The 11,928-nt window shown below is 42.1% G+C and overlaps 1 protein-coding gene across 2 annotated transcripts in view; it reads right to left on the bottom strand.

Moving 5' to 3' along the window:
* esama (endothelial cell adhesion molecule a) overlaps nucleotides 1–11,928 on the bottom strand; it is a 48,904-nt gene that overhangs the window by 2,414 nt on the left and 34,562 nt on the right. For both annotated transcript variants that reach the window (XM_088618938.1, XM_088618937.1), the window contains exons 2-6: nucleotides 8,487–8,626; nucleotides 5,442–5,640; nucleotides 4,106–4,261; nucleotides 1,400–1,522; nucleotides 341–470 (exon numbers count right to left, since the gene is read on the bottom strand). In XM_088618938.1, the coding sequence (XP_088475064.1) occupies nucleotides 341–470; nucleotides 1,400–1,522; nucleotides 4,106–4,261; nucleotides 5,442–5,640; nucleotides 8,487–8,626 (748 nt within the window). The remainder of the gene's footprint in view (nucleotides 1–340; nucleotides 471–1,399; nucleotides 1,523–4,105; nucleotides 4,262–5,441; nucleotides 5,641–8,486; nucleotides 8,627–11,928) is intronic.

Genomic DNA, 11,928 nt, shown 5'->3' with positions numbered 1-11,928 from the left:
AATGCTGACACCTGAAGAAACCTCTACAGCCAAAATATTGTTTCCTTTCTTCTCTTTTCAGCATGGTATAGAGCTTGAGACAATTAGTAGGAGGATTAAAAATAAAAGAAGGTTGTGAAGATTTCTTTTTTAAAAAACGGATGGGTAACATCCTGTGCTAGGTCTGAATCTTTAATCATCCTGCGCAAAATCCAGGTGTTTTATAGACTGATGCCTCTTTTTTTTTAACACGCATTCACATTCAGGCACAGGATTACACCCCTGGTCACAAAATGCTACCACAAGCTAAACAGATATCCGTTCTGGTCTGGGGCCCAAGTGGCCTTATGTCAGCACTCACTTGATTTCATTCGCCATATCATCTTCCGAGTCGCGTTTTCTCTTCAGGATAAAAACCAGGCAAAGGACAATGACCAGAAAGCCCAGAATGCAGCCCACTGTTGCTCCAGCAATCAACCCCATGTTCATCGCTGCATGACAAAGGTAAGACAGGAGTTGTTAGCACTGTATGGAACCTGCTCCTTGAGCCTCTTTGAGTTCCAGTATTATTGAGTTTGGAATGATAACTCCAAACCCTTTCACTCATCTGGGAATTCTAAGTGTCTTGACCAGCGATAAATTAACTGGAATTGTCAGAATACCACCTCTGAGGATGAGCGTTAGCGGACAAGAGCCCTTTTGGTTTTCGATGAAACACGTACTGTACTCTTGAAACCCTGCCAGGCTTGCAGGCTTGCGGTGACATCAGTGAGAGCTATTGGTGAGAATCTTACAAATTCTAGTCTTATCTGCGTCAGCTCTCCTGAGGTGAGGCACTGTGGAGCCTTCAGACCGTCACAGAGTGCGTGGGTCTTACACGTGGGAAAGTCAGAAGAGCCTACAGGTCCAAACCGATTCCACATTGGGTCGGTAAATAATAAAAAAAAAATCAAAGATGCCAAATTTGTAAAGAGAGTAACCAATTAATATTTCTTGTTCTGAACCCCCAAATCTGAAATTGGCAACTCTTAAATGTTTGAATTCACTCCCACAATTGTTATACCAGCATGGAAAGGATCAATACATCCCCACACATTCCACTCAACACAGTCTACCAAGCCAAGTGGAAATCACAAAAACCTGTGTGTGCGATTCTCACTAGTTTATTTGTTTATTCGTATTTGAGTACTTACACTGTTTGTATACCTGTTGTTCTCCACCATTTTTCTAATCTATTTCCTGTAACACATGATTTCATTCACTTTTTTTTCTTTGACTGTCTATACTGTGTCCCTGCATTGATAATGGTCACATTTTATACCAGACCTTCCGAAAAATACATCTCAATAGTGCGAGAAGAAAACAGACAAAAAGCAACAGTGATACCAGAAACGAAATCTCTAAAGCAAAGGCAACATACGAGAGGAGACTTCCAGGTTGATGAAGCAGGTCTCCGAGCCAGCAGAGTTGCTGGCTGTGCACACGTACTTCCCTGTCATGTTCATGGTCAGGTTGTTCAGCCTCAGGGTGCCCAGCTGCTCGTCTGAAACGACACGCAGACACCAAAAAGACTGAAAACGACAGTCTAAAGCACAGACCTGACTGAAAAAGTCACCCTTGCAAAAACACCATCGTATTGTATGCCGATACTGAAATGGCAAGTGTGCGTCATTTACTCGTGTCCCCATGTGTGTAGCTAGTAGGCATGTCAGGAAAGAAGCCTGCCGCACTAGAAGAGGGCACCGATGGACATCAACAGGGGGCCATCAGGTTTAAGCTGAGTAAAGGGGCCGTGCTGTGGGATTTGGGCAATGGCTGCACAGTATGGGCTGTACGTGCGGACTGTTTCAGAAAGCGAGTGTGAGATGGCCACAGAGGACAGTGTGGCCAGGACTGAGGGACGGGCAATTGAGGGGAGGTGTCTGGCAACGAATGACACAGCCGCCATCTTAGGTGTGTCTCAGGGTACAGGACAGGCCTTCCTCTACAGCAATCTGGGTTTCTGCCAGGCCTGTGGGGATCCAGAATTGCTAGGAGATGGAAGCAAACAGACGCGCACATGTCTCCCCTAACGAGAATGAAAAGAGAGGTGAAGGAGTTTGTTGGTGCCACAGACAAAATATTTTTTTGCCATTATGAAACCAAGAGTACAACTACACCTGTGCAATGTGACCCATTGTGATCACCAACAAACAAAATAACTCCTTATAATGAAGGGAGCTCTCCAAGGTCCGAGTTTCACCCGTGACCTTGAGCTCCTACTGGCAGTGCAGGAATGACTGAGGGACGGACTGGCATCAGTTCTTGCACAAGACTTTGCCTAACTGTGATGTGATGTCAGATGTGCGCAAATGTTCAAGGGATACAGCAAAGTCTACTTGCTCTGAAGAACTCACACTGCCCTTGTGCACTGCCTTCAAACAGAAATGATTGTTGTTCACAACACAGTCCTGACCACCTCTGCAGAGAGCCTCATTTCAAGTGGAAAAACAATCCCAGTAATTGTAAGCTTCAATTAATACATGAACATTTTTACTTTGCGTTCCTGCTTGGCACTGCATTGTTGTTTCTGTGCAGCAAAAACGGAAACGATTATAAGCCCATATGATACCCACAGGGCAGCAATAAAAAACTACAGTACCTGCACAGATACATACAGGGCTGTTGAAAATCACATGCAGCCATTAAATCATTAAATTTTATGAGGAGGTCCTGCTTTTATTAGGTGAAACACGGACACAGTTAAAATAGCAAACGTGAACATCGAGTGAATGCTGTAATAGCAAGAGTACAGTGATAAAATGCAACATCCATGATGCAAATATTAAAAAAACAAAAGTGTTATTGGATAGGGATAAAAGGATAAAAATTGTTTTAAAAATAAAACACATACTGTATGTAAAATCACTGTTTTCCACATTTTCATACTGGCGTGCATATGTATCTGATATGATACATAATACAAACTGAAACATTGGAAAAGTTAGACAAATGTTGTTGAAGGCACAGAATATATAGCCTTTAAAACATCATATCATACTTAGAATTGGTAAAGATTTCAATTCGTAAGCCTGCTTTTTTTTGGATTGTTTTTTTAAAGAAAATTCTTGAATACCAAAGAATGAGAAAATGGAAAACAAAGTATTTTTCCTAGCCTTTCACTCTAAACACGATTGAATATGTAACTCTAGATGATTTTAAAATCTTTAACCCACTAAAACACCAACAAAATCTTTGCCACAGGCTACAGCAGGTTTCTTCGAGTTATTAAATTATTATTATAAGTTATTATTCCTTATTTGGATCCAAACTTTTCTTCTATTATTGTAATGGGCACAAATCCTCAAACAATCTGGAAGAAAATTCTACCAAAGGCAGAAAGAGTTTGCGTTCATGTACGGAGTTTTGTTGCCACTCAAGGTGCCAATCGACTGGTCTAATGAAATAACAGAGCTCTGTTTGCGAGTGATTCCTGAAACGGTGCCCCTGGGCTAAAGGAGACGCGTCTACTGCACAAGATGGATGGGATGAGAGACAGGAGGAAGTGTGGATGAGGAATGTGTTGGAAACCCGATTGGGGGGGGGGCGGGGGATGGGGTCATCGATCCCTTACCAATGTACCCCAGTATAAGCAGGGGCTGAGGGCAGGACCTCCACGCTGTGAGCCAACAGGAGAGAAGACCAACAGAAACACAGAAAGCATGAAAGAAAAAAAGAGAAGGAAGCAGGCAGGTGGAACGTGCAGGCTGGAATTATCCCTGGACCTCCATTTGGGCTCCAAATCCCAGATTCAATCTGCTGAGCAGATCATCCAGTTGCTTGCAGGTGTTTTTGACAGAAAAAGGACACGTGTGCTACAGACCTGATTTTGTGAACATTGGCATAACCTTACCTTCGATTTTGAAGCACCCGTAATGGAATAACCTCCTTTAACAGCAAACCCTATAACGACTGCGGAACATGTTGAAAGGGATTACTTACTGTGACAACCTTCCAAAAGAAGAATAATCGTGTTGATAAGGTGTTGATAGTTTTGGTACACGCATGTGGTCTACACAAGCAATTTTATACTGACAGCCCACTTTTTTAAAATTAATTAAAACAATTCTGCAGCTCAAATACTTACTCTGAACTGGGAAAAAGAAGACTTCGTTGGTCGGAGCTGTTTTCATCCACTTGTACACAGGGACAGGCTTCCCGGACTCGGATTTGCAGTTCAGAGTGATATTTCCCCTTAACACAGGTTCACCGGTTATTGAGCACGCAGGCACTGAGGGAGGAACTAGGAAAACAGAGGGAATACAGTTTCAGAGTCTCTGCAGTCAGGGCAGGAACTAGATACCTATGAATCCTTTCCCAGCAAGTGTCCCTGAAGAATCCTACTAGATGTTTAGTTTTATAGCTATATATCTTAACATGTACACAAAAAATTGAATTTATGTCAATATCAGTTTAATGTCAATTTTTTTTTTCATACTGTCATCACAATACAGATTATCGCGTGTTTGCAGTCCTGGTGAGCTCAGCCCAGCTATTCCTGAGGTGTCACGTACAACAGCAGGTGTTGTCTGTTTAAAATTCCCTTAAGCCAGGTCAGGACCTAATGACCCCAGATTTCTGGAACCTAAGGTCTAGGTTGAGGACAGTCTCTTTCTTGCTCCAGAGTGGTTCTGCTAGAGTGGCCCAGCCAGCTTTGGGCATTCTCAGAAGCCCCTGACTGGACTGCGTACAGTTTGGGTAAGTCCTGGCGGAGGGCGAGACTCTCCTCAATGAGAATTTAGGTCTCAGAGAGGAAAACCCTAGACTCCTGGTTGAGCTCACACGCCTAGTGGCAGGTCAGTGTTCGCTGCCTTTGTGGAGACAGTAGTTTAAGTAGTTTCTCGACAGTGTGCTACCTACTGCCTCTGTGGGAAAACTGGGGGAACAATGGAGAGGCGGTGATGGGGGCGTATTGGTCTTGGCTTGATCTGAGCCCGAGGAGTGAGTTATTGGACATCTATTCAAACTGATGATCTATAATGAAAACCACGTGCGAACACAAGGAAATTTACACAAATGATTGTAACAAATATGTAGACCCGCTCAATGTTGTAAGGAATTACAAGAAAATATAACCTGTATATACAGCATGTTCACTACTGGATATTTACTACTGTAACCTCTATAATCCATATAATCCAGTTCTATTCTCAATGGGATTAAACCAAATTTGAAGACTTAAAAAATCTAAATTGGTAATTCTCCTTTTTTATCTAGTAATTTTCATATTTTATTTAAAGTGCCCATAATAATAAAATATATCTTAAGCTCATTATCAAAAATATTTCTTATGTATTGTAGTAAATAGTTAAAAAATAGAAAAAAAGTTATTTACTGTATCTACACATCCCATAAATCCTTGGCATTGTGAAAGGATTCTGTATTTTACAACAATACAAGCAATTTTTTAAATATTAACACACCCTTCACATTAAGATCAATTGGCTTGATAAAGCCCTGACTTCCTGGAATGATGACACTGCAGACATAACGCCCCGAATCCGACTCCACCGTTTTGTTGATGTAAATAGAGACGATATTCGAAGGCATTTTGTTTACAAAGCCCACTCGGTTGACGAATATTGGGTCTCCTGGGCTTAGTTCAGTGCTGTAAGATATCACCTGAAAGAAAGAAAAGAAACACAACAAAAATGGCATTTAATTACACCATACCAGGAAAGCTGTCATCTGTCACAAAAAAGAACATAAATGTTTTTAACATGACTTTGAAAAGGGTTTGTGCTTCTGTCCTCTAGATACTGTATATCTGACATCCTGAAATACATAATTTTTCCCTTGTGCGTTGCCAACTTCTCTAATTAGAAAACGTGAACTAATGTACTTTACTTGAACCCTGCTCATCCTGATGAGGATACTGTGCAACATTAGCACAAATTCTATGTATGGTGTCCTATTTACGAGGATTGCTCTTGAGAACTCGCGTAGTTTTATGAAGTTTTCAGCTAACAGAATGCAGCTTTTAAGGTACAGAACAAAGCAAATTAAAACTGAACAAAAGCATACTATTGAGGAGGCAACAGCTTGCACAAGAACCACAACGAAAACGATTATGATTTAACCTCAAATGTTATCAAAGAAAACCTTTCAGATTAACTGTGTAGCAGAAGGAAAACCTTCTTTACTAAGATAATCCAGTAGAATGCGTGCACAGGGGTCAGGCTTAAATGTCAGGCTGATTTCCAGTTCATCAAGATAATCTTTTTGGCAAAGAAAAGTAAAACGACAGAACCATACTATTTACTCCCTAGAACCAACAAGAATGCACAGTAGGTCTTGAAACACAGGAAACTATTAAAACTTTAATGTATTTTTAAAAAACATTAAGTGTCTTTGCATCTGTAAATGTAAATATCATCATGAATGAAAACTATATCAATGAACTGGACGTACCAGCATAGTAAACACTATGATTGCTCTTTTGCAGCACTCCTTCTGATAAAACCTCTTACAGTTTTTCTGTACCTGGTTAACAAAGACAAGTCCCTTGTGGATTCATTCTTCGACTCTTTAAGACCTTCTATATTTGATTTTTTAATGTAAACTGCTGTTAGACTGCAGCTATTAAGATTTGTACTCCAGAAGAGCTTTCTCCTTCGTCGGTTTGCTTACAATGTATAATAAATTGTGAAATGAGTGAGAGATCACCTATTCTGTAATAAATACGATCTGTAGTGAAAGACCTAGGATACCTATTCATACATTACTTGGCAATGTGTTAAAACTTAAAAACAAAGAAAAGAAGGAGGCAGGTGAATGGGCTGTAAAACCGAGGCTACAATCCGCTCGCAAAACGCGTTCTGGTCTGGTGCTCTGTGTCGAAGAGGCGCCTTCCTGACTGCAGGACCCTACAGCAAAACAGGTACCTCTCCCCCCAGGGGACAGCTGGCATCTGTTCTAGCTCTCCTTGTCTGAAATCATAGAAAGTAGCGATCGGGGCTTTGTGCGTTTCCCTGGACTTGTCTCCCCGATTATGTACAAGGTGAGAATAAGGATATCGCGGTGGACAGACTGCTGCATCACTTGAACACAAGACCAGGTTGATGAAAAAGCCCTGGTGGCATCCCCTGCTCCTTAGGCTAGCCTTCTATGGGAATGGGCAGTATATTTTTTTCTGCCACCTTTCACTGCTTGCTTATTTTTTTTAACCCACTTAATTTGCGTTTCAATAATATTTTGGGCACAGCTCACTTTTTTGGTTATTCTTTGAGATCTTATAAAATCCTTGATCATTCTATACTGGGTGAATTTTGAACGCGAGGTGTCCTCATCGACACCCAAGTCACCCAATGTCGTTTCTTCGACCGATGGTAAAAAGCAATGGACTCGTCAGACAGACACTACCTCAACCAGACACCTGCAGGATCGTTCACGTCACAACCATTACAAAAAAACATTCCCACTGTACAAAAAAAAAAGTAATAATGTTTTTTCATTGTTTATCTGGATGTCTGCCATATTTTAACCAGTATGGAGCAGAGCTGCTGCCAAACTATATTCTTTTTACTATGAATAAAACAAATTCAATAATAAAATTTTCCATATATATATTACAATGTACAGAAAACAGCATACAATCTCTGATGTGCGTCTCAAGGTTACCTGCTATAGAATGTGTGCAGTTTGCCATGCAGCACAGCTGGAGATGTCACTGGGATTTCGATTGCAATTTGTATGATGAACAGAGAGTCGTGTGTGTAGTAAAGCCATTTGACAATTGTGAAGCACCGAGTACTATAAAAAACTGAGCAACCGGTTTGTAACTTGTGGATTAGTGGCTGTTTTGAAACTTGACCAGGGCTTGAAATGTACGCGTTACTGTCTATTTCGAAATAAAGGTAAGAATTGTGGACACATGAGCAACAAGGTGAGCATTGAGGTCTCGCAGAGCTGGGGTCCTGGCTTCAGTCCTGCGCCTGGGGTGCTGTCCGTGAGGAGTTTACATGTTCTCCCTGGGTTGATGTGAGTTTCCTCCAGGTGCTCCAGTTTCCTCCCACAGTCTGTGCTAAATAGCTGGAGGGTTAAATGACTTATGGGAAAACTGGCACTGGGGTGTATGTACCCTGCAATAGACTGGTGTACCCTCCAGGGTGAACTCTGCCTTACGCCCACCGCTTGCCGGGACAGACTCCAGCTCCCCCGTGACCATAAATTGGATGAAGAGCTCGGAAAATGGAGGGATGAATGTTAACGACACATCTTTTTCTCTGCTTATTCTTTGTTCCCATTTATTCTGGCAGGATCACGCATATCTCCCACAGTGGGAAATGTAAAAGGATGCACCCAAGCTACTGTATTTTACATGCAATTTCTTCACCACCCTAATCGGCAAACGGATGTTGCTGTGATATTGGCACCAGGCCCTGAAGAGTGCATCTCTGTGACGGGACTGAAGAGAAGACAGCTGCAGGAATGCCGACACCGACACTGAAGGTTTCAAGGTGCCTCACCTGTAACGGTGATGATGTGTTGGCCATGAAGGTCCAGGTGATGATGTTCCGGCCGATGCTGCTGGTGGAGCTGTAATTAGCATCCAGGACCACGGCTTGGCCCTCCACCACCTCCACCTTGAACTGCGTTTGCGACTTGACTGCAAAGGGGAAGAGGAGAAGAGGAAATCAGAGCAGCAACTGCTGACGCCCCCCAGTTGAAGATAACGGGAGCACTTCGGAGACGGATGGCAAAAAAAAAATTAGAAAGACGCAAAAGAAGCTTGCCTTCTGGGAGAAGGCTTCCTCAAATTGTAAACTCACAAAAGCTACTTTTATACGGGAATTTATAAGCAGGATAATAGATGACCACACATTGGCAACCTGTCCTTGATCCATATCCAGAGACTTGACCCAGTGAAGTTCAAACCAAACATTTGATCCAAGAGATACAACTGGCAGTGTGGGTTTGCCTATTTCCAGGGTAATTCCATCATTTTAAAACAGCTGTCAGATACATTAATCATAACACAAACAGAATGTAAGAAACATAAAAACAGTGCCGTCGATTTCCGGACTAAACAGACCTAAATATTCAATGTAGAAAGAAAATTAGGATATTTAAAAATATCCTCTAACACAATTTTATTTAAATTGGTTCACAGATGAAAGGCGAGGAGTATGCGCTGTTTCACTAAGACCCGTTGCAGGGCTTGTCTTAACAAAGCAGTCGGCACACCTGCCAGGACCGCCTGCGCATTCGGTCTCTCCCATGACACACTGCGGTGAAGCTTGAAGCAAAATGGAAACTGTTGAAAAACATCCCATCAGACAGAAGTGCTTACAGGACCCCAGGTCTAGAAATATCGGCGTGCTGAAGACTGTTCTCAGTAAGCTCAGGAAGCACCCGTTTTCTGCCTAGCCCTGCTTCTGTTGACTGTTTGGGGTCACCCCGCTAAAGAAATATTATAGCTCAGCCCAGAACTTAGACAGTTAAACTAAGTCTATTCAGCTGTGAGAATTACAGGACCAGGACTGTGCAGCCTTGAGGTGGGAGGCTGGTGACGTCAGACCTGGTATCTTATTTAAAGTTCCTCTCTTAGCCTGCATGAATCCTATTTCACCCTCAGCCCCCAGTGACCCCATCACTGTCATTTCTGTAGTTTAATTTCAGGCTGCAGCTCCTGTGAGTTAAGAACTTCCAGCTAATTCATCAGAAAGCTGGGCCACTGGCTCCCAGTCCTGCTGCCACATGACATCTGCGGTTAAGTTTCCTTTTGGCCTCTCCCCTTCCTGCGGGATTTGATTTAAGATTCAGGGTATTTATCTGGGTAACTGACTCTCAGTCCGCGATTTCCTCGCATATTCATTCATTTAAAAAGGTCTTCTGCATCTTGAAAGGGAGAGCAACATTTTCTAGAAGGACAAAAAAAAAACCAAGAAGAAAACACGTTTCCAATCAAGAGGGGGAGGGCTTCCAGCTCTGTTGTTTTTTGTGAAAAACAAAAAATTAAACCTTGCTTTTTCGTCAGTTAAACAGAGGACAGAGGACATATGAAAGATTCCATCAATTATGTGTGTATCAAGGCCCACAAACAGCACAGTGTCTCTGTTTTGCTTGTATAGCAAATATTTAATATTTTACCTCAGAAGAAGGAAAAAGTAGGGCTTTTGTCACAGTGCCTCTTGCTTCCCTGTGTCTCAAGCCTGAACAGCATATCTCCTGGGTATTGTTGATGTTACTTTCCCAGGTTTATCCCTTGTACCGTTTCATTGCAATAGTTTATTAATTCAAGGGAATCTTCCTTAATCCCACCCTCATCTCCTGCTCCATCTGTGCCGTTCGGGAAGGTGGGAAGGTGTTGGGCTGTACAGCCGTCCTCCTCTCCATTGAGTTCTGCACTCTCTCCAGCAGGGGTGCTGTCCAGACTAACGCTCATTCAGCCTAATTCATTCATTAAGTCATCCAACTTCAGCAAATGCTTTGTCTTTAGAAGGTCGTCAGGAGCTGGAGGCTAACCCTGCCAGCACGGGGGCACAATCTGGATTCACACAGCACCTGCAGCCTATGGAGTGCGGGAGGAAACCAGAAAAGCTGGGGAAAAGCCGTACGGACTCTAGGAGAAGGTGCAGGCTCCACACAGAAGGTCTTTGCTGAACGCTGTACAAGTAGAAACTCAATAAAAGCTGCCGTACAGGAGCTGTTTCTAAGGAATGCTTAAATAATGTGCCTTTATGGATTCATCAGTCCTGTTCCTGAAAAACTGAAGAAACTCAATAGAAGCCTGGCAATTTTATTCCAGTGTCCCTCTAAGCAGAGGCTTGTATGGCATTAGACGGCATTCATTATCATAGTCCCTTATCTAAAGTCAAACTATCTTAAAAAGCCTTCTAATTAGGTAGAAAATTGTCTTGCTGATCTGTCCTAATTGGGGCAGAAGCTGCAAACAGGGAGCTGTGCCAGTGCAGAACTGACAAGCATCCAGTAGGTGGCAGCAGATATTTAAGTCTTCAGACCTAAAACTGATCTATATTGGTTATTACAGATGAGACAGTGGTTAGCGCGTTCTGCTTTTGCTTGAAATAATTATTGTCCACCCAAGACCACAGCCCTTCATGCCATCAAACAAGACTCACAGTGAGATAAAATTAAAGAATGGATTTTCTACTTCAGGATCTCAAAATCATTAAATTCTCTCATCACAGACACTGCTAATATTTCTACCAAAGAAATTTCTATTAAATGAGCTAGATTGGCATAATTTTGTAGCCTTTCTTATGCACTCTTAACAAGTTTATGGCTTGGTTTTTCAAAGCACTTAACAAAGCTAGCTCTTTTTTTAAATGTTATTTTTTAATGTTAAAGAGGAAAGTCATTAAAGTGTGAACTTCTGCATCATATTTTGTATGAATGTTATGCAGAACTACTAAACTATTTATCAACTATTTAAATGTTTTTGACTAGATAACATTTGGTCACAACTGAATAGCTGCCACCTCCAGTAACTGAAAAATTAGTAATTTCATCTGTGATGACCGGATATCAAAGGGCGTTCACGGAATTTACAGTGGGGAAAATATTACACTATTTCTCACAGCTCACAGTAAAACAGATTATTTTTCTTGCAGATCCCCCCAAAATATCTATGCTAGACTACGGCGTCCTTTTTCTAATCCAACATTTTCTCCTTGCAGCTTTTAATTTCTAATAGCAGATTCAATGGAAAAACTGCGGGTGGCTTTTATCAGCTGCTGCAAGATCTCATTAAAGATAGCTTGCCCGTTTTAAACCATCCTCATGTCTTTCTTTCTTAACCATTCCAGCAGTACTGTCCTCTAATCTCACTCATTTTGAAGGCTCTTTAAATGCTGGCGTGGTGGCTCAGTGGTTAGCGTGGCTCTCTCCCAGGGCTCGGGCCCTGGGTTCGATTCTGGACCTGGCGTGCTGTCTGTGTGGAGCTTG

Source organism: Lepisosteus platostomus, chromosome 25, assembly GCF_059453375.1.
Source record: "Lepisosteus platostomus isolate fLepPlt1 chromosome 25, fLepPlt1.hap1, whole genome shotgun sequence".
Classification (NCBI taxonomy): domain Eukaryota; kingdom Metazoa; phylum Chordata; class Actinopteri; order Semionotiformes; family Lepisosteidae; genus Lepisosteus; species Lepisosteus platostomus.
The sequence above is the reverse complement of the archived record's forward strand: the minus strand, read 5'-3'. Positions and strand labels throughout refer to the sequence as shown.